The sequence below is a fragment of the Sphaeramia orbicularis genome, chromosome 12, assembly GCF_902148855.1.
Source record: "Sphaeramia orbicularis chromosome 12, fSphaOr1.1, whole genome shotgun sequence".
Classification (NCBI taxonomy): Eukaryota; Metazoa; Chordata; class Actinopteri; order Kurtiformes; family Apogonidae; genus Sphaeramia; species Sphaeramia orbicularis.
The window spans coordinates 19,654,162-19,672,449 of NC_043968.1; the positions used below are offsets into that span (position 1 = coordinate 19,654,162).

At 36.2% G+C, this 18,288-nt stretch overlaps 1 protein-coding gene across 1 annotated transcript in view; it reads left to right on the forward strand.

The window, feature by feature from the left end:
* LOC115430108 (cGMP-dependent protein kinase 1-like) overlaps positions 1 to 17,331 on the forward strand; it is a 28,727-nt gene extending 11,396 nt beyond the window's left edge. The window contains exons 7-21 of the mRNA XM_030150002.1: positions 6,610 to 6,715; positions 6,813 to 6,876; positions 7,044 to 7,121; positions 7,348 to 7,442; positions 11,078 to 11,143; positions 11,299 to 11,373; positions 11,646 to 11,742; positions 11,858 to 11,997; positions 13,900 to 13,989; positions 14,076 to 14,217; positions 15,996 to 16,159; positions 16,678 to 16,800; positions 16,889 to 16,951; positions 17,053 to 17,119; positions 17,195 to 17,331. Coding sequence (XP_030005862.1) covers positions 6,610 to 6,715; positions 6,813 to 6,876; positions 7,044 to 7,121; positions 7,348 to 7,442; positions 11,078 to 11,143; positions 11,299 to 11,373; positions 11,646 to 11,742; positions 11,858 to 11,997; positions 13,900 to 13,989; positions 14,076 to 14,217; positions 15,996 to 16,159; positions 16,678 to 16,800; positions 16,889 to 16,951; positions 17,053 to 17,119; positions 17,195 to 17,293 — 1,469 coding nt within the window. The 3' untranslated portion in view covers positions 17,294 to 17,331. The remainder of the gene's footprint in view (positions 1 to 6,609; positions 6,716 to 6,812; positions 6,877 to 7,043; positions 7,122 to 7,347; positions 7,443 to 11,077; positions 11,144 to 11,298; positions 11,374 to 11,645; positions 11,743 to 11,857; positions 11,998 to 13,899; positions 13,990 to 14,075; positions 14,218 to 15,995; positions 16,160 to 16,677; positions 16,801 to 16,888; positions 16,952 to 17,052; positions 17,120 to 17,194) is intronic.
* The last annotated feature ends 957 nt before the right edge of the window (positions 17,332 to 18,288 follow it).

Below are 18,288 nucleotides of genomic sequence, written 5' to 3' on the forward strand. Positions count from 1 at the left end.
TTGTCCATCATAGCAATGCCTTTTCAGGTACATACAATAAAAGTGTCCACCTACAATATGCATACTCAAGCAGAAGCATACTCACAATACTGTATTATGTAATTCAGGAAGTTTAAGCCATGTCGGACTATTCTTTCTGACTACCTATTTATCTAAAATTCAGATTCTTTAAACACCACTAAAAGAGCAGGGGAGTTTAACTTTTAGAATTAAGTCAAAAACATTTGACATTTTGAGCATTATTCATTCTTAACATTGCAATTTTATTCTCAAAGTGGTATTTCAACTTTATCTTTTTTTTTTTTTTTTTTTAAGAAAATCAAAAACATCTCTGTTCCATCTTTTTTCTTCCTTAATGTGACCCTTGCTGTCCATCATAACGATGCCTTTTCAGGTACATACAATAAAAGTGTCCACCTATAATATGCATACTCAAGCATAAGCATACCCACAATACAGTATTATGTAATTCATGAAGTTTAAGCCATGTCTGATTCTTCTTTCTGACTACCTATTTATCTAAAATTCAGATTCCTTAAACACTACACCTTCAGTTAAAGCTCAGAAAATCCTAATGATATCAACCAGGTTTTTCCAGCCGATCCAGATCATCCTGCATCACTATTACACACTGAACACTCCCCATAACTAATAAACTCATCTAGATTTGCAAAATCAAAAAATGGCAGTATAGTAAAACAAATGCGTGGCTGTAGAATGAGCAATATTAAAAGTACTTCACAGGTTTCACTGTGGGCGTCCATATTGCAGCTATACAGGGAATGAGAATGAGAATGGAAACACAGAACAGTTGGAGTATGTGTGTGTATGTGTGTGTGTGTGTTCGTGTGTATGTGTGCGTGTGCATGTGTGTGTGTGTGTGTGTTATGTGAAGGTGATGAGGAATAGGGAATGAAAACAGAAGCCGCAGAAAAATGAGCGTCTATGCAAATCAACATTATGGATGCAAATTAAGTACCTGAAGTTGCTTATAGCGACACCAAGGTAGACAGGCCATAAATTTGAAAACTCCTAAAAACCAATGAACCACTGCTCAGTTTAGATATTTACACGACGAGGAGAAGTTATCTTCCGTGTGGAGAAAGCTACAGTGTTATGTCAAGTTGGAAAATGAAGCCTGTGATTGTGTTTCAGTAGTGTTCGTTCATACATTTAATGTCTAATCAGTGTGGTGGTTGATGTGTGTCTGGTTTATTCTGGCACGAAAGAATTTAAAAGGAGGTACAAAGATACAATTTTTCAGAGGTACAGGGATGAGGGAGGTGTTGGGGATCACTGGGTGTTATAAAGATGTACAAGTATGTGGTAAGTGTGTCTATATGTACGTATAGGTGTGTATGTGTGTGTGTATATATATGTAGGTGTATATGTGTGGGTGTATAGATCTGTGTATGAATATGTATTTACATGTATGTGTTATTGTATTATGTGTTTATGTAAATCATATTATATTTGTTCATAATAATATAAAGCCAGAAACCAAATTATTTAATAGTAATTATCAGTCATATTATGGTATATAGTATAGATACGATTAGACTAGGAAGGTTATTATTGTTATTAATTATATAAGGAGAAGGGGTGGGAGTTTATAAGTTGTACTTCTTCTCACTCCTTTTCAAATATGTATTATATGTCTTATGTTTAACCCTTTCATGCATAGTGGTCACAACAGTGGACAGTTATTCTACAGCTGTTCTCTTATATATTCATGGGTTTTGTTGTTTTAGCTCCATATCAGCCAACACAGTGGACGCTTATGCATCATCTCATACACTGTAATTCATACCATTACTGTAATTTTGCTGTTCTTGATAAACCTGATCTGCACTAACATGTTTCAGCATTAATCAATTATTTGTTTAAAAAAAAAAAGTTTTTTTTTTTTGCATATTATCTCCATGAAAAGAGTAATAACTAGCATTAGAATAGGTTAAAATGTGAGAAAACATCGGATTTTATTTTATTTCATTGCTTTCATGTCACTTTCTGATATTGGGTTTTAAACATGTGTCTTTATTTCAAAAATTAAATGCATGGACATTTTTGTAACTCCATGAAAAAAAAACAAAAAACTTGATCACACTGTTTTTTTCATTCCTATGGAGGAATAAAAACACTCAAGAAAAAAATCGTAACTAAGGTTCTCATAATTAATGCATGAAAGGGTTAAGTGTTTTGCTTATTTATTTTCTTCTGTTTGACATTCATATTCGAAATAAATACATCAATCAATCAATTAATCAATCAAAGAATTCTGTATCTGCTCCTGTTTGTTACGGTTTTGTTGTTGGCTTTTATTTTGTCCTGGTAGAAAAAAAATCTCCAAGGCTCCTGTTCCACACATGCAGGCTTTACATTGACTTGGATGAATGTCCTGCAGCCTTGCACAGACATAAATACACATAAATACATGTTATATGTTATGTAAGCTATATGTGGTTGGAATACGTGGGAAAATCCTGGTGCATGTCCTCAAGTCAGCGGGAAAGTTACAGGCAAACAGCTGTCACCACAGAGCCCATAAAATATAATAACCCCATCCCCCTTTCACTCATCTTTACAGACGCTGTTGTGCAGGAGGCTCAAGGTCTCACTAGCAGGAAGTACAAAAATCATTTGCGTCCTCTGTTGTGAACATTTTGAACAAGGACATAATAAATTAAGCTCCTCCATAGTCTAGGAGGACTGCTGCTGCTAAAAGTGCATTTCAGGTAATTTATTGTATATAGTATTTGTTCTTCCTGAGTTGCCTGCAGAAGTGAATCCTTCCAAATCTGCTCAACAAAGCCCTGTACATGACTGACCTGCAGTTAAGTCTTTTTTAAAAATCACATATTTTCATTGATTTTCTGGCGTGATAAAAGAGATGCAATACATGTTCAATTAAAGACAAAAAATTTCAATACAGAAAATAAACATCAAATTCCCAACCACCAAAACAAAATGTAACAACAAAAAAAGAAAAAAGAAAAACAAGGACCATTGATTTACTGCTTTTAGAGCCCCACGTGATACAATAAATGAAATAATGAGCTGGGTGTTAATTTGAGTCAGAGGGTTTTTTGAGTTGTGGAAGTAAGTCATAAAGGGGCCCCGTATCTGGTCAAATTTCATGTCAGAGAAGTGAAGAGAATAGCAGATTTTTTCTGCAGTTAAGTCTTACCTAAATAGTTATGCTTTCATCAGTCTGCTATAAGTGCTGTTAACCTACACACAACTAAACAGAATAACAGAATGGCATGAACAAACTCTATACTATAGCTAAATTAATGAACAATAGGTTTTTGTGCCCAAATACGCTCTAATGCAAATATATTATTTGTCATGTCGTTGGACCCTTTATGTTTTTCCAATGAGATTAGTTGACTTTAAACATATTTAAAGCAAAATCTTTCATTCATTCATTTGTTTTGAGCAGATGTAAAAAACAAAACTTTTAAGTGTACAAAGAATTACTAGCAGACCAAATACATAATACATTAATAGATAGAGATGATCAAGACAATATAGCAATTGCCATGCACACTAAATAAATTCAATAAGTATTGCTTAAAAAGGAATGGGAAGAAGAACACTTATTAAATCCCACTCCCACCTCTCATTTATACAACATAACACATTACTTTCGCTTCCTTAATTATGTTACATCTGTTTACAGTCCTAATAATGTAAATAATAGATAGTAAACAGATTAGGAAAACTGACCAAATTTTGATGATACTGACTTTATACTGTGTTAAATATATAACAAACATGTGACCCCCTCCCCCCAAACAAAAAGGACTGTCTGGTTAAATAATGACATAGAATCAAGTGTCATCTATGAAACAACACACATTTCATTGGAATGAGCGTGTCATTACATTTATTAGCACTATTTTATTGCTGCGTTTGTTAATGTAATAGCCAGTTGCCAAAGACAGAATTGTGGTGGTGTATTGTGTATTTGTATTGTGCTGGTCTTCTTACTTATTTCTACATCTTCATGGATATTAAGAAAAGCTAAAGCTGAAAGGTGTCCTCTCATATCCTCATGTCTCCTGATAGTGTTGTATTTAAGTCCATACACCAAAGTCATGACCAAGACTTTAACCCATAAAGACCCAGTGCTACTTTTGTGGCAATTCCCAAATAAATTTTTAAATTGTTTTCAGTTTGTCGCCATTTTTTTGTAACAGTATCCTCTGTATTTGGCATTTTTCAATGAACATCATGTATTTTCCTATATTTCATTCACTGATCTTGTAGATATTCATTAAAGCTCAGATTAAAGTTGATTGTTATTGTAACAAATACAATCAGAACCCAAGTGCAGACCAACACAGAGGTAATAGTTCGAATAGTCTTAACTCAAACTATGCTGGAGCAGCAGGTGTTCAATAGTACAATACACAGTCTCAAACAGAGTTTCTGAGAGCCGACAGGGGACAGGCAAAAGGGGACGACGGGGACAGGCAGGAGATCCAGTACCAGGAGAGACAGTCGAATCCAGAGGAGTAGAGGCAGAAGACGTGGTCAGGGACAGAAGCAGGTCCATTACCAGGTGGCGGATGGAGAGACGTGGTCAGGGACGAAGGCAGGTAGGTTACCGGGGATCAGACGAACAGACAGAATCAGGCAGACAGGTCAGGCAGGGGATCAGGTGACGGGAAGACAGATCAGGTCAAGGACAGTCAGGTTCTGGAACAGAATAATCAGGCAGGAACAACACTGGAAAGTTTCGCCCAGGGCTGATGACAATCTGGCAATGAACAAAGAGCAGAGCAGTGAATATATACACCCCACCTAATGAGCAGCAGCTTGCACTCACAGGTGAGGAGAATGAGGCTGATGAGGAGGTGTGTCAGATTTAAAGGGCCAGAGAGAGAAAAAGAGCAGAGAACAGACAGAGATATGACGGTTATTAGATCAAAAACAGAGAAAACTGAAGAAAAAGTGACTTTTTCAGCAAAGATATCATTAACTGAACATAAACCAAGTGTCTCCATCCACTGTCATTGATCAAACTTCAGGGGTTTTACAGGTGAATCAATGTTGTAGAAGATGACGGCGTTTCCACTGTTACTACGGAGTCCCTGAACGTCCAAATGGGTCATATCTGATGACCATGAAAAGATGACAAACTGTATTTTACACCAATTATTTACATGTGTTGATGGGATTAGTGGATCAACAGGTTTAGATCAGTAGATTTTGGTCATCGGTGGCTGTTTGGGTCTTTATGGGTTAAAAGATTGAGACCAAGTCAAGACGAGGACTAGATAAGATGTAGCACAAAAGCATTGTATGCAGTTTTACAAATAGCTATGTGGAAGAATGGGATAGACTATGTGGCTAAACCGGTTTACTTTATGACTATTAAACTGAAAAAACAAAATCATATTCAAGGTTAAACATTCAAAGAAATGGATGGATGTACACAGATTAAGAAAGAGATGATTCTCAAAGTAAAGAGTTTATTTAGACTTAGTCATAGTTAGAGAATTTACTACTGTGTTTTCTTTTGTTCCTGCTGTTACAGATGTTGAGGTTACTAAATACTTATATCCCATCTAGATACAGCCTCGTGAATTTTCAGATCATTTAAATTAATGGATGCATTTGAAGCAGGAATTTTACAACAAATGAGAGTAATGATGGTAATTATAAATCAGATGGTGCATAGACAGTATTATCTTCACATTTATGATCTTGATTACTTTTCCAATAAAATCATCTTTGTCTGAGACTGAGACAAGGCAAGACATTTGAAATGACTGATCTCGAGTACACCATTACCTTCTGATCTGTGAGCAATACTGAAAACACTGTTGACTCTCAGGCCTGAGGACAAGGAAGCAAAATACATGTGTATATTTGATAGAACACTTGGTATGAGTGGAGTTAACCCTTTATTGGACAAGTGACCATTATTTGGTAATTTTCACATACATTACAGTGAGTTACAGTGAGGACATTGAGTCAGCAATCTCAGGTCCAATGTGGTCTACAGGGTCTGTAAGGTCCAGCTCTGCATGAACAGTGAGTGTACCTGCTTTGTTAGGTACCATGAAGTAATGGTACTAATGTAAGGAATGATGTTCAAAGGGAGAATGTGGATGAGGACAGGGGTCTGGATCTGCACTTATGTTGTTGGAATGTTCTAAAATATATGTTCCTTTAACCTTACATGTGTTTTTCTTGTATTTTTTTTATCTATACTTCTTGGATTTTTTTTTCGTTTTGCCACTTATGGGTAAAGAACCAAATATGGTAACTTCATTAACCTTGATTTTCTACTTAACAATAAAAAATGTTGAAAAATTTCCCAAAAGTAATAAAGTCTTATGTCCTCCAATAATACACTAAGGTTGAAATTTTGAATTTCAGAGTATGAGTGCCCTATAAAGGGTTAATAAAAAGCATCCCTGATGATTAAAACATGCACAAGTAATGGAAAATTAGGCAATTCAGAGGACAGGGTGGATTTATAATTTCTGTAATAATGAGGATTCCTCTTTCGTTCAGACTCTTGTGATTTCAAGGCCATGTGGTGTGTTTTCAGATGTCATCCTATGCTGTTTGTTCTTCTCTGTCCATCTTCAGCTCTCACTGACATCAAACTCTGGGCGATCGACCGTCAGATTTTCCAGACCATCATGATGAGGACCGGTCTGATCAAACATTCCCAGTACACAGACTTTCTCCGCAGGTACAGCTCCTCCATATAATATACTCATCACTTGACAGTTTTAGGCAATCAACACATTAGAGTGACTCACATCTCTCACTTTAACCTCTCCTCTCAGCGTTCCCTCTTTCCAGTCGTTACCTGAGGACATTCTCAGCAAAATGGCTGATGTTTTGGAGGAGGTGATACTTTTCAAACACTCACTCTTTTCTATTATAAGCACTTTCAGAGACATACATTATCTGTAGCAGCCATCTGTGCCTCCATCTGATACATAGGAAGCATTAGAAAACTGTAATCGATAGGTATTCTGTACACACATTTCACATTTTTATCTCCTCTCTTTCAGACTCATTACGGTGACGGTGATTACATTATCCGTCAGGGAGCCACTGGAGACACATTTTTCATCATCAGTGAAGGACAGGTGAGGAAGACAAATGGCAAGGAAATAAATGTTCCTGACTTTGACCTGTCAGGAAGGGTAAACAGGAGCACAATTAACAGAGACTGAGAGGAACATGAAGGGGAGGTAAGTCATTTTTCACTGTCTGAAAATAACTTTTTTTCTGAGAGACAGGTGTGAAAGCCAGGTGGCAGATAGGTGAGAACGTTGGCATCTGTCTCTAATTTGTCATCTCTGCTCTTCACAGGTGAAGGTGTCTCAGCAGAACTTGGCAAATGAGGATCAGGTGATGGAGAAGACGCTGTCCAAAGGGGAGTGGTTCGGAGAGCAGGCTCTGCAAGGGTGAAACATACACTGGATTCACACCAGATCTGGATTCTGACCTGAAATGAAGAAATGTCACCTTAACCCATAAAGACCCAGTGCTGCTTTTGCAGTTGTTCCCAAATGACTTTTTCTGTCTGTTTGTAAAAACTGAGGCACTCAGAGTAGGGCTGAAATTAAAAAGCCTTTATTAAAGCATGGCCAAACAAATAAAAACGGAGCCGACGCGTTGCGGCCTATGGGCCTTCATCAGGGCTGATATAAGAAGGCCGCCCATATGGATCCTCGTATATATAGGGGGAGGTCACATGACTGGGTGGACCTTAAAAACTTAAAAACTTTCCTCTGACTCAAGTGGGACCCTCCCCACTAGGCTTACTTGTGCCCTCCCTCGGCTTCCTGATTAAAAACCCTTATTGTTTATCTGTTTATTTCTGATAACTCACTTTATATGAAGACTCATAGTGCTTGAAACGTCTATGTTGTTTGTTTTTATACTATGTATTGCTCTGTTTTCTTTGTCTGTTTCAATTTTTAATTCTCTAAATCTCTGTTTTTAAGGTCCGCCCAGTCATGTGGCCTCTCCCTATATACAGGAGGATCCATATGGGCGGCCTTCTTATATCAGCCCTGATGAAGGCCCATAGGCCGCAACACGTCGGCTCAGTTTTTATTTGTTTGGCCATGCTTTAATAAAGGCTTTTTAATTTCAGCCCTACTCTGAGTGCCTCAGTTTTTACAAACAACTAGTATTTGGATCCCAACGCTGATGAGCACCAGAAGCTAGGAAAGAAGACCAATGATACCCACGCAGCACTCCAGGCTTGTGTTTTTTTTTATCTAAATCTCAAGGACTTTTTCTGTCTATTTAACCTTTTTTAAGTGATTTATCACCATTTATTATAATATTATGCACTGTATTTTTTATTTTTTCAGTGAAAATCATGCATTTTCCTATATTTAATTCAGTGATTGTGTAGATGTTCATAAAAGCTCACATTAAAGTTAAGGGTTATATATATATATAAAACAGAGAAAACTGATGAAAAGTGACTTTTTCAACTAAATCTATCATTAACTGAACATAAACCAGGTGTCTACATCCACTGTAATTGATCCAACTCCATGAGTTTTACTGGTGAATCGATGTTGTAGAAGATGACAGTGTTTCCACATTCACTATGGAGCCTCTGAACGTCCAAATGGGTCATATCTGATGACCGTGAAAAGATGGCAAACTGCATTTTACATCAATTATTGATATGTGGGATTCATAGGATTAGGCAAGGCAAATTTATTTGTAGAGCACAATTCATGCACAGGACAATTCACAGTGCTTTACAAAAATGGACAAGAGAAGTTAAAAACACACAATTACAATTAAAACATAATCAATAAAACATAAATAATAATCAATTAAAATAGAGTAAAAGAGGAGAGTGCAGATAGAACACTTTCAGTTGTTCTATGCACAGTTGAACAGAGTCGTTTTCAGCCTGGACTTAAACATTGTCAGAGTAGAGGCCTGTCTCACATCATCAGGAAGACTGTTCCAGAGTTTAACTGCATGGAACTGAAACACAGATTAGGGGTTCAGAAGTTATTAAACATTTTAGATCAGTGGATGCTTTTGGTCGCCGGTGGCTTTTTGGGTCTTTATGGGTTAAACAAATGGGGCACTACACTGTGGAAACAAACTGAGCTTCTCAAGGACCATTTTTAACATCTTTACACTGTTAAACATAACGTGCTGGGCATTTTTAATACTAATAACTAATTAATTAATAATAAAAGTTAGTGCCCTGTCATTTAGATAAGATTGTCTTTGTGTAAATCTGGTGCCGAGATCTCAGTGCATTCTTCAGATAATGCAATTACATGGTTGAATGGACAGATAGACAGATGGACAGACGACAACAATTACAATACCTTTGGCCAGAAGTTGGCCAAGGGGTAAAAACTAAAAATCAGCCCGTTATACACCTATTTTTATACCAGTTGAATCATTTTCATATATTACAGGGTTTTTATGAAAATGACCCACAGTTTTATGGTTCTTTAGTCACCCTTCATCTTCAGCTTTGGCTTAGTCTTAATGCTTAGAGTGGAACCAAAATCTAACCTGGCTCCACCCAAAAAAATTTGCCCAAATAAAGCATCACTCACTGAATAAAGTATAAGGCTCATTTTTACACACATTTGTATTATAGTATCATCAAGTTTTATTCTTCAAACATAAACTGATATCTGGTTATTTTAGATGATTAATCAAAATAACAGTGTTTTCTTATTTTCATGTGTTACATCAGCTGATAGTTTACAGTATAGCTCTGTTAGCTTAGCTCTATTTTTAGACAGAAAACAGCCACAAAAAAACCACATATCACCTCTGTTTTCTGTATAGTTTGTGTTGGCAGTAGCTGAACTAAAGATCTGTTTGTAATTCTCCAAACCAAGTCAGAACTGCCACAATTTAGTTTGAACCATGGATCAACAAAGAAACATAATAACATCCCATAATAACTTCATACCTCCATAACCCTCATAATCAAACCCACTTGTGTAGAAGAACTGTTGTGATTTCAGCATCAAACTCAATTCTTTTCATTTAAAGTAACATTTCTTCTAGATTTTATCACTTTATCACTTTCTTTGACTCTAAAAGTTGTTTCTAAATGGTTCTCATCCTGTGACCTTAGTTTTCCCTAGAGTGACTCACTACTCCCTCAGGTGGTCACTGAAACCTACCAGACTGTCAGTGTGAATAGGTTCAGATTATATCATTACAATCCTCTATTAACCCATAAAGACCCAAACATCCACTGTTGACCAAAAGCATCTACTGATCTAAACTGCTGATCCACTAATTCTATCAATCCATGTCAATAATTGGTGTAAAATACAGTTTGTCATCTTTTCATGCTCATCAGATATGACCCATTTGGATGTTCAGAGGCTCCATAGTTACCATGGAAACACCATCATCTTCTACAACACTGATTCACCAGTCAAGCCCATGCAGTTGGATCAATGACAGTGGATGGACACACAGGGTTTATGTTCAGTTAATGACAGATTGGACTGAAAAAGACATTATTTCTTCAGTTTTTTCTGTTTTGATATAATAACCTTTGATTTTATCTGAACTTTTATGAACATCCACATGATCAGTGAGTTAAACATAGGAAAATAGATTATTTTCATTGGAAAAAATACTAAATTCACAGGATTATATTGTAGTAAATGGCGATAAATCACTTAGGAAAGGTTAAATACAGAGAAAAATTCATTTGGGAACGGACACAAATGTCACACCAGGTCCTTAAGGGTTAAACTCATAACTCCCAAAGCTTTACTCTAAACACTCCACTGACAATTTTAGATCATTTTTTAATGTTTAAAAGTAGAAATTACACACAAAGCTCTTTTAACAGATACCAGACTGGCACCAAAAAAACGTCTGTTATGAATGTTATAGAAAAAGCTGAATCATTCCTTCAAAATTTTGATGAAAATACAATCACAGAGAACAGTGTGTTGTATTAAACAAACATAAACAAGGTCAAAATAGCTGAATGTCTTTCAGTCTGTCTTATTAAATGTACAAAAACAAAGCCTCCATTTAATTCCTGATGCCTCTCTCTTCTTTGAAGCGAGGACGTCCGCACAGCCAGTGTCACAGCCGTGGGGGATGTCACATGTCTGGTCATCGATAGAGAGTGAGTGAGTCTCCCTGTTATCCAAACATATCTATTTGATATGGTGGTGGAGCCTGTGGTTTTGAAACACAGACGGGCTCTTTTTCACTTTCCGTTTGCCCTTTAAAGGCCCTTGTGTACTTGTTGGTTTGAATACTAATGTGTATGCATCCTAGGTCCTTTAAACAGCTGATTGGAGGACTGGAGAATGTCAACAACAAGCAGTATGACAGCGATGAGCTCAAGGCAAAGTAAGTCAGAGTTCACCTAAGTATTCTGGGCCACTCCTCGTGATGCTTTTTGTTAACTCCTTTTCAGCCTCTTAAAATCTCAGGCAGTTATCAGTGCTGTTTTTAATTTCCTAAGAGGATATGACTGTGTTCTTTCAGTCCAGTGATGTTCCTCCTGTTAAAAGGGAACATTTGGGCGCTTCGTGTGTTACCTTTGGGATAGAGGGAAGGATAAGTCTAACTTCTGTCTTGGTTTCTTTCATCCTTGATGTCTTCTTTACGTTCCTCTGTAGACTTCAGGTAGAGGCAGACTTCTTTTCCAGTGTGTCGCTTAGTGATTTCAACATCATCTGCACTTTGGGGGTGGGAGGTTTCAGTCGTGTAGAGCTGGTGAGTGTAAGAAATAAAAAAAAAAAAAAAAAAAGCAAATGTACCACTGTGCTTTGTCATAATTTCATGCATTCTGTACCCACCTTGTATGAGTTTCTGTACTATACGCATCCAGGTTCATTTGAGGAACGAGACCAATCGATCATTTGCCCTGAAGGTGTTAAAGAAATGCCACGTCTTGGACACTAGCCAGCAGCACCATATCCTGTCAGAGCGTCGCATCATGTTGGAGGCACATAGTCCTTTCATCATCAGGTCAGACAGTGTGTGCTGCAGAGGTCACGGTGAAGAAAACAGGCACACAATACTTCATACTGAGGTGGATCCATGTGATGAGTATCAGTGGCTTTTGCTGCTCTATCTCCATCAAGCATCTGAGGGATAATTACGGTTTGCTGTGGAGAAAAATAGCCACTAAAAAAAAAACTTCTGATTCCTATTATCAGTTTGTGCAAATTAGTGCAATAACCCACACAGCTCATTTCAATATTTCGGGAGTAGGTTGTAATTTTCATGATTTGGGATATAGTTTGGTCCACAATGAGTCCATGACAAGGAATAATAAAAGGATGCGTAGTTTTCTGACCAGAGTATTTACTCACTGCATATGCATGTAACCACATATAATTAAAGTTCAACCAGTGACCAAAATATCACTATATTTCCAACCTCAGATTTTAGATTTCTCTGAATGCCTCTGTAAAAAAAAAAAAAAAAAAAAAAAAAAAACAAGAGAGAGAGAGCTGCTCTGTATCGGCTAAAGGTGTGAATGTTCCTATCTCTGCTAACTCTTGTTATTTTTATCCAATCCAACTTTATTTGTAAAGCACTTTAAAACAACCACAGTGGACCGAAGTGCTGCCCAGAAGAATACTTAAAACCAAAATAGAAGAAATAAAATACAGAATAGATTTAAAGACATAGAAACTGTACAAAAAAGAAAAGCAGTGCTATACAGAAGAATAAATAAAACCCAAATAGAAGAATAAAATACAAGAATGGATTAAAAAACATAAAAAGCCACACAATTAAAAACAACAAAATAAATAAATGAAATAAATAGATAAATAAGAACAATAAACCACTACCAAATAAAAACAATAGAATAAAGATAGTACCTTCAAACATCTCACATGGTTTCAAAAATCGAGGAGAAAAGATGGGTTTTAAGAAGGGATTTAAAAACAGACAGAGAGGAGGCCTGTCTGATATGGAGAGGCAGATTGTTCCATAGTTTAGGAGTTAGTTTAGGAGAATTAATTTTAGTTTTATGAGCTAAATAAGATCAGATTTTTATAATACATCATTTAATACTTATTCTACTGCCGCCTGGTGGCCAAACAATCAAATTAATGCAGCTTTAAGCACAAGCTATCATTTTTACATCAAATTTTTGTCTACTTTTACTAGCAGTTACCAATGTACAAAGTATTATACTTTGTACATTCACATAACAAACAGGACATATTTACACAAATGCTTAACCCATAAAGACCCAAACATCCAAAACCATCTACTGATCTAAACTGTTTAATACTTGTTGATCCACTAATCCTATCAATACATGTAAATAATTGGTGTAAATGCAGTTTGTCATCTTTTCATGGTCATCAGATATGACCCATTTGGATGTTCAGAGACTCCATAGTTACCATGGAAACACTGTCATCTTCTACAACATTGATTCACCAGTAAAACCCATGGAGTTTAATAAATGGCAGTGGATGGACACACTGGGGTTATGTTCAGTTAATGATGTATTTTACAAAAAAATTAAACATTTCTTCAATTTTCTCTGTTTTTGCTATAATAACCATCAATTTTAATCTGAGCTTTTATGGACAGCTACATGATCATTGCATTAAATATAGGAAAATACCTGATTTATATTTTAAAAATGTAAAATACAGAACATAATATTAGAATAAATTGTGATAAATCATTTACGGAAGGTTAAAAATAGAGAAAAAATTCATTTGGCAGATTCCACAAAAATAGCACTGGGTCTTTTTGGGTTAATTATACATCTTGGTTGTAATATTTGTATAGTTTTCCTCACTAGTTCCTTTGAACACAACACCAGAATGTCATTTGGTAACAAACAGGGTGAATCTAAGTCCTCTACAGTAATAGAATGCCCACTCTTTCTTCCTGCAGGTTGTATCGCACTTTTAAAGACTCCAAATATCTTTACATGCTGCTTGAGGCGTGCCTTGGAGGAGAGCTGTGGACACTACTGAGAGAGAGGTGAGTCCATAGTTTTGGACCTTTTTTCTCTGTGACAGATTGTGAAATCATGAAGTCCTCAGCATAAGTCTTTGCCTCTGTTGCAGGGGTTCATTTGATGACAGCACCACACGTTTCTACACGGGCTGCGTCATAGAGGCTTTTGCTTTTCTGCACTCCAGAGGAATCATCTACAGAGATCTCAAACCAGAGAACATCATCCTGGATCACCGTGGATACGCCAAACTGGTATGAACATGCACCGTGTCCATCAGCTGAAGTGAGTTCAGAAAGATGGACAGGTTTAACTGCATCACCTGGCCGAAAGGCAGTCTCCAACTGGATTTAACTTGCAGATTGGTGATAATCTTTGGATAATTACTGCAGCGATTAATATGTTTCATCCACAACAAGTTCTTCAACTCTAACCAGTGCAGTGAATTTCTGCTCATTTCTTAAACAACCATCAGTTTGATAGAGAACAGAAAGATTGGCGTTTCAATGGAAAAAAGTCATGTGATCTGATGAGTCCAGATTGACCCTGTTCCAGAGTAATAGACTCATCAGGGTGAGAAGAGAGGCAGATGAAGTGATTACCCATCATGCCTAGTGCCTACAGTATAAGCCTGTGGGGGCAGTGTTATGATCTGGGGTTGGCTCAGCTGGTCAGGTCTAGTTTCAGTAACATTATATGTACGGGTGGGTATTGGCAAGAGTCTGGCAATCCGATACAAATCACAATACAAGGCAGACAACACGGTATATCGCGATATATTAAATTTAGTTAACAAGGCAATTTTTTTTGTTTGTTTTGTTTACTTAAAAGATTATTTCCTGGAAAAATGTAATTAAACCACAAATATGCACAAATACTAAACAATTTTGTATTTGATCAGAACAGGATCTAATACTTTATTAGAAAAGTTTCGGATAACTTTTGGATAAAGTTATAACATGCAGCTTCATCAGTACTAAAAACGCACATACGGTAGTAAATAAATAAATAAATAAATAAATAAAAATCATGTTTTACTGACATTACAGTTTAAGATCCTGCTCAAATGTTCATATTTTATTAGTCATGGAAAGAATGCATTGTGTACTACCATCTGTCTCTTTCAGACAGTAAAAAGTGCTTTTAGGATGCTTGAAATAACCATTATTTAACAAAACAGCATTATCAATTCAAAAAAACTACATGTATGACCTGCAATATCACAATACTACTTTTGTAGTATACAAACAACAGAGCAAAATACCCACGGGAATAGAGAAATAAAAGACCTTGATGAACAAAAAAGAAAATCAGAAAGCAAAATTAACCTCAACCATGTCTACATTTGAATAAATACCTCAAAATATCGATACAGTACTTTTTAATATCAGTACAGTATCATGAAATGAAATATCGCGATATATTGCAGAACCAATATTTTCTTAATCCCCTACTTATATGTCCAAAAAATGATGGAAATAAATGTTGCTGCATTGTATAACCTTATTAAACATAAGCCATGGTGACTATGTGCTATAATTAAAGCTAAATATGAAGCTAATATACATATATAAGACGATAGATAGATAGATAGATAGATAGATAGATAGATAGATAGATAGATAGATAGATAGATAGATAGATAGATAGATAGATAGATAGATAGATAGATAGATAGATAGATAGATAGATAGATAGATAGATAGATAGATAGATAGATAGATAGATACTTTATTAATCCAGAGGAAAACAGACAGAACAAAACAGGCAGGTTAGTAACCAGATTAACATTAATGTTGGTTTATACTCTACTTCCTGTACAATACTGTAAACAAAACACTTCTAATTTAAAAATCTGTGGAAAACTAAATGTATTGTCAATGTACAGTATTTGCACATTTCAGGGCATAGTGATTTAAAGTGATTTAAAGTGATTCGACAGGTAGGTGTAGTCAAACTAGATAAGCTGCATAAATATTCTACAGTCACACTGGCTCTGTCCTAATGTGGTAATGGTGTTTCCTTTCCTCAGGTAGACTTTGGCTTTGCAAAGAAGGTCGGTCTGGGTAAGAAGACGTGGACATTTTGTGGGACTCCTGAGTACGTTGCTCCTGAAATCATCCTGAACAAAGGCCACGACAGTTCAGCCGACTGCTGGTCTCTGGGTATACTGATCTTTGAGCTGCTCAGTGGCAGGTACAGCAACATTTGAGTTAAATATTAAGCCTTAGGGTTCAAGATTAATCCTATTTTTATCAATTTTCTATCCCAAACCAGTTGCTTTATTATTTAAATATTTGACTCCTAAAAAACTACAATGAGAAACTCTTCAAATTAGTGGTGTATTTGTTCTAAATCCTGAGTTATTTGATCTTACAGTAATTCATAAAGCATTTCAGGGTTTATACAAGATCCTACAAGAAATACACCTTTATGTACTAGTGGAAAAATACAGTGGAACTTCATTATCTTACTTCTTTCATACTATTTTATACTACTATTTACTTTATGTTAGTGTACGACAGAATATATTTACATAACAGTTTCCTGAAAGTTGAACACTTTGGTTACACAGTGATTTTTCTTTTTTTTTTTTTTTTTTTTGGGAGTGCTAGTGGTTAACAGACAAAAATAAGAGCGTGTGGTATTGATTTTCATCTCTCTGCACAAAGGCATTGACTTCAAACTCTCTGGTTTTCCATCTGTATCTCCAGTCCTCCATTTTCAGATTCTGATCCAATGAAGACCTATAATATCATCCTGCGAGGCATCGACATGGTTGAGTTCCCTAAAAAGATCACCAAAAGCGCTGCTAACCTCATCAAGCGCCTCTGCAGGTTGTCCTTAGTAGTGAAGACAAAGTAAAAGTTGGATTTAGTTGAAAGCGTTCCTCTCATACTGTGTGTTTGTGTTCATGTTTTACAGAGACAATCCTTCAGAGAGGCTGGGGAATCAGAAAAACGGAGTAAAGGACATCCAGAAACACAAGTGAGACAACAAAGATGATTATCATGAGATTTCACTCTCAGTTTGAGTGCTTAATGTTGGAGATAAGCCTGTTGTCATGGCAACGTATCATTGTCCTTCAGGTGGTTTGAAGGCTTCAACTGGGAAGGCCTTCGTCAAGGAACCATAGACTCTCCGTACACACCCACAGTGAGCATCCTTCAGTGCATCTGTCACGGACAACAACACAGATAAAAGCGTTAAGTTCTTGTGTTTTTGTTTCAGGTGAAAGGACCTCTGGACAACAGCAACTTTGACTTTTTCCCAGAGGACACCGATGATCCTCCTCCTGATGAAGATTCTGGTTGGGACCTTGACTTTTAACAGAAAATGACGACCATCTGAATCAGAAGAGGATTTGTAAGGAGGAGACAGCAAAAGAGCTTAAAAGAAAGCTACAAGTTTTATTCTTGTGAATCTTTGCATAGATTACGTTTTTCCAGACTTTCCTGTCAAAGACATTATGTTAAATTATTATGTTAAAAATGTTCGAGTCTATTCAGAAATTGCAGATTTTATTTTGTAGAGTAAAGAGACAGATAGTGTTTTAAAGAGTGTTTTCTCAGGTGCCATTTTTTTCATGATAAATTCCAGGAACATGCTGTGATTTTGACATTATGTTCATGAATACACTAAAAGTACGTTGAGTGCACTTGTCATCTACGTGAAATCAATCCAGCTCTCTACACACTCATACCTCTTGTACTTTATTTGCCAAACATGACTCAAAGCATATTTTTAGCCTTCTGGTCTATTTTCTTTCTCTCCTGACTCCAGTGACTTGGGGGCTTAGCGCAGATCACTTTAAAAACGGAGATGACCTACATCAGTGAAAACATGTAACGACACTCACACCCAAAACTCAGTCTAAGCTTCAAACATGTAGAACTTACAGTGGCTCTAGTGGTAGTATTTTAACCCTTTCATGCATGAATTATGAAAAAAAAGTATCTAGATTTTTTTTTACATTGATTTTATTACTTAAAATTAGGCTAAAGTTTAAATTTGTTTTGAATTTTTTTTTAGAATATGGTTTTATTAAGAAGATATTTAACCTCCTGAGACCCAGGAAAGTAACCGTTTTGGCTTTTTTTAAAAATTAAATAATTGCCTATATTGTCAACATCATGATGCAACAGTTTTTTCAGATGCATTTTTTTTTTAATATATTTATGGAATGCCCTTTGCATTGGATAGTTTTTTTTTTTTATAAAGCTGTGAAACTCTTGTCCACAAACATGGAGATGACAGAGCAGTCAAGTTCTAAAACTAAGATGATAGTTTTCTTCATTAGGGTCTATAGAGACTGCCCCCATGTG